The sequence below is a fragment of the Eptatretus burgeri genome, chromosome 4, assembly GCF_056783735.1.
Source record: "Eptatretus burgeri isolate ZD-2024b chromosome 4, Ebu_testis_v1, whole genome shotgun sequence".
NCBI classification, from domain to species: Eukaryota; Metazoa; Chordata; class Myxini; order Myxiniformes; family Myxinidae; genus Eptatretus; species Eptatretus burgeri.
The window spans coordinates 64,274,232-64,276,731 of NC_140964.1; the positions used below are offsets into that span (position 1 = coordinate 64,274,232).

Sequence of the window (2,500 nt, forward strand, 5' to 3'; positions counted from 1 at the left end):
CGCCGAGGTACGGTCCCGATGTAGGTTACCCGCGCAGGTACTTAGGTACATCGCTATTCGGCGATTGACCCTATTTTGCGCGCGTATAATACGGACTAGGCCGTGGTGGGATTAAAAACGCACCCATGACTGGTTTCTGGCATTGTTCCAGAAAGTCAGGACTGAATTGCTCGTTCGGTGGGCGAACCGGCCGCTATTAGTTAACGCGGTCGTAGATTTGTAACAATATATATATATATATATATATATATATATATATATATATATATATATATATATATATATATATATATCGGAGAATTGTTCTTTATCCTCAGGAGTACCATAATGTATGTATGCCAAGTTTCAACTCAATCGATCGAAAAAAGGAGATGCAGTTTCAAGGATTTCATGAAATCCAAAGTGGCCACCAGGTCACTTGACCTGGGACATCATCATTAGAATATGCATAAATTCAAGTCGTATCCTATCGGTGGTCAAAAGTTTTAAGTTCCTCCGATCAACAGTTTTACCTTAAGGTCCGCTACACATTTCATGGAATCGTAATAAAAATAACAATAATCTGAACGATTTCAAAAATTTACCTATAGGTCCATCAATAAAACAACAACACAATGATGTGGACTGTAAAATAATATACACCACAACCCAGAATAAAGCAATGTCACACACACTCAAATGCTTTGTTCACACTATCCTGAGATTTCATTCTTTGGGTTTCCACTTTTACAACTTAGATATCATCGTCGTCATTATCACACCACATGAATGGACCTCCATACACAAGGTGCGAAGCACCACTCAAGATTACAGCAGAAGCCGAATCGCCCATCCATCCACAGCCGATCCCTTATCAGCAAAGCAATGCACCTCGTTTTCAACTTTGTCATAGCTAATCATCATCATCATCATCTGAACCCAAAACGCAAGCACATGTTTCTCTTCTTCTTCCACCATGTCCCATGCTATGGCCTCGCCAGCTGATGAAGCGTGCAAAATAGACCCAAGACTTTCGCAAACTGGCTGAGCAGGCTTGAAACACAATATTTGTTCAGGATGCTGGAGATACCTCGTCGACCCCATCGAAGAAATGCACCGTGGGAACTTTAACCAACACGAGCAATCGATGTTCACCTAAGCCTGAAGGGATGGCACACTTTGTGGTACAATGCGCAGCGTAAAAAAACACCAGTCCGACAGTTTAGTCATGTCAGGAATCGAACCAAGGCTAGGTTACCTCTGCACCACCGATATAAAATGGAGCAAGTGTATGTCCAGCCACTAACCCATCTGAGTACATGTCTCAATCAGCTACTGTTTGAACGTCAGTTGCACCACACCATGAGTATGTCTTAATTACGTATTATTGGAACATACCTTTCAAACATTTTGAGCCTAAAGGCTGCTGAGAACCCTTCACCCTTTAGACCCCTATACCCTTGCAGCCCAACACCCTTTAGACCTCTTACATACATTTGACATCTTTAGACCCTTGTATACTGCTTGGACGCTTGATCATTTGAGACATTCTTTCAGACCATCTAGAACCTTTTAGATGCACACCACACAATCATCTATACAGTAGTCTTCTTGCGAAACACAGACTACAGTATTTTCAGCAAGTAATGTGCAAACTCTACCCACCAGTAGGGTGGGTACTCTGCTCGTCCTGTCCAACTACACATTGCATGCCCTTCGATACAATGCAGTTCTATACTTAGTCCTGTAAAATATGGTGAGGAATTGCTCGCTAGCTGCTTGCCAATGACTTGGCAGGAACGTTGCTCTTCCCGAACGAGTCGTACCTCGTCAGCTCTTCTTGCAAGTTGTTGGGCTCAGACGAGTAGAATTTCACCCTCATGTGGAAACAATAAGGGGGTCCAACTACACACAGATAAGTGAGCACATTAACATACGAGGCACAGCATTGGCAAACAAGTACGCATTACTCATTCATGCGGTGCTGACAACGTCCCATGACAATGGAACATAAAGATGGAAGGGGAGTTTCAAACAGACTTGCTATGTACATGAGGGGAAGGGGCAGGTGATAGGAGTGGAAGAGAAGAATATGGGGAAAGGTAAAGTTTGGAAATGGGGAGGGGGATGGTACACAAAAGCACAAGCTAAGTAGAGGACTTACTCTGAACTTGTTTCCGTATGTTCTTTGCATGGTCCAACCAATGCTAAGATATAAAAAAAAAATAAAAAAACAAGACGATCAACGTTAACAAAATTCATCTCAAGAGCAAACGTGCAATTTCCTACATTATAACAACATGGCACGTCATGTCACCGAAACAATGAAATTAATAAACATTGTAGCCTGGTGTTGGCTCAGTGGTTAGGGTGGTGGCTTGGGATCCTACAGTCCTGAGTTCAAGACCCGTCAGCTGCTGAATTAATACACCAGGGGGTTGACTTTGCCTGTCATCCTTCCGAGGTCGGCGAAATGAGTACCAGTTCCAGTGTGTGTACCAGTAGAGGGGCACTGCATCAG

At 43.0% G+C, this 2,500-nt stretch overlaps 1 protein-coding gene across 1 annotated transcript in view; it reads right to left on the bottom strand.

The window, feature by feature from the left end:
• LOC147028224 (band 4.1-like protein 5) overlaps positions 1-2,500 on the bottom strand; it is a 108,439-nt gene that overhangs the window by 103,663 nt on the left and 2,276 nt on the right. The window contains exons 3-4 of the mRNA XM_085878450.1: positions 2,144-2,186; positions 1,806-1,884 (exon numbers count right to left, since the gene is read on the bottom strand). Of these exons, the coding sequence (XP_085734576.1) occupies positions 1,806-1,884; positions 2,144-2,186 (122 nt within the window). The remainder of the gene's footprint in view (positions 1-1,805; positions 1,885-2,143; positions 2,187-2,500) is intronic.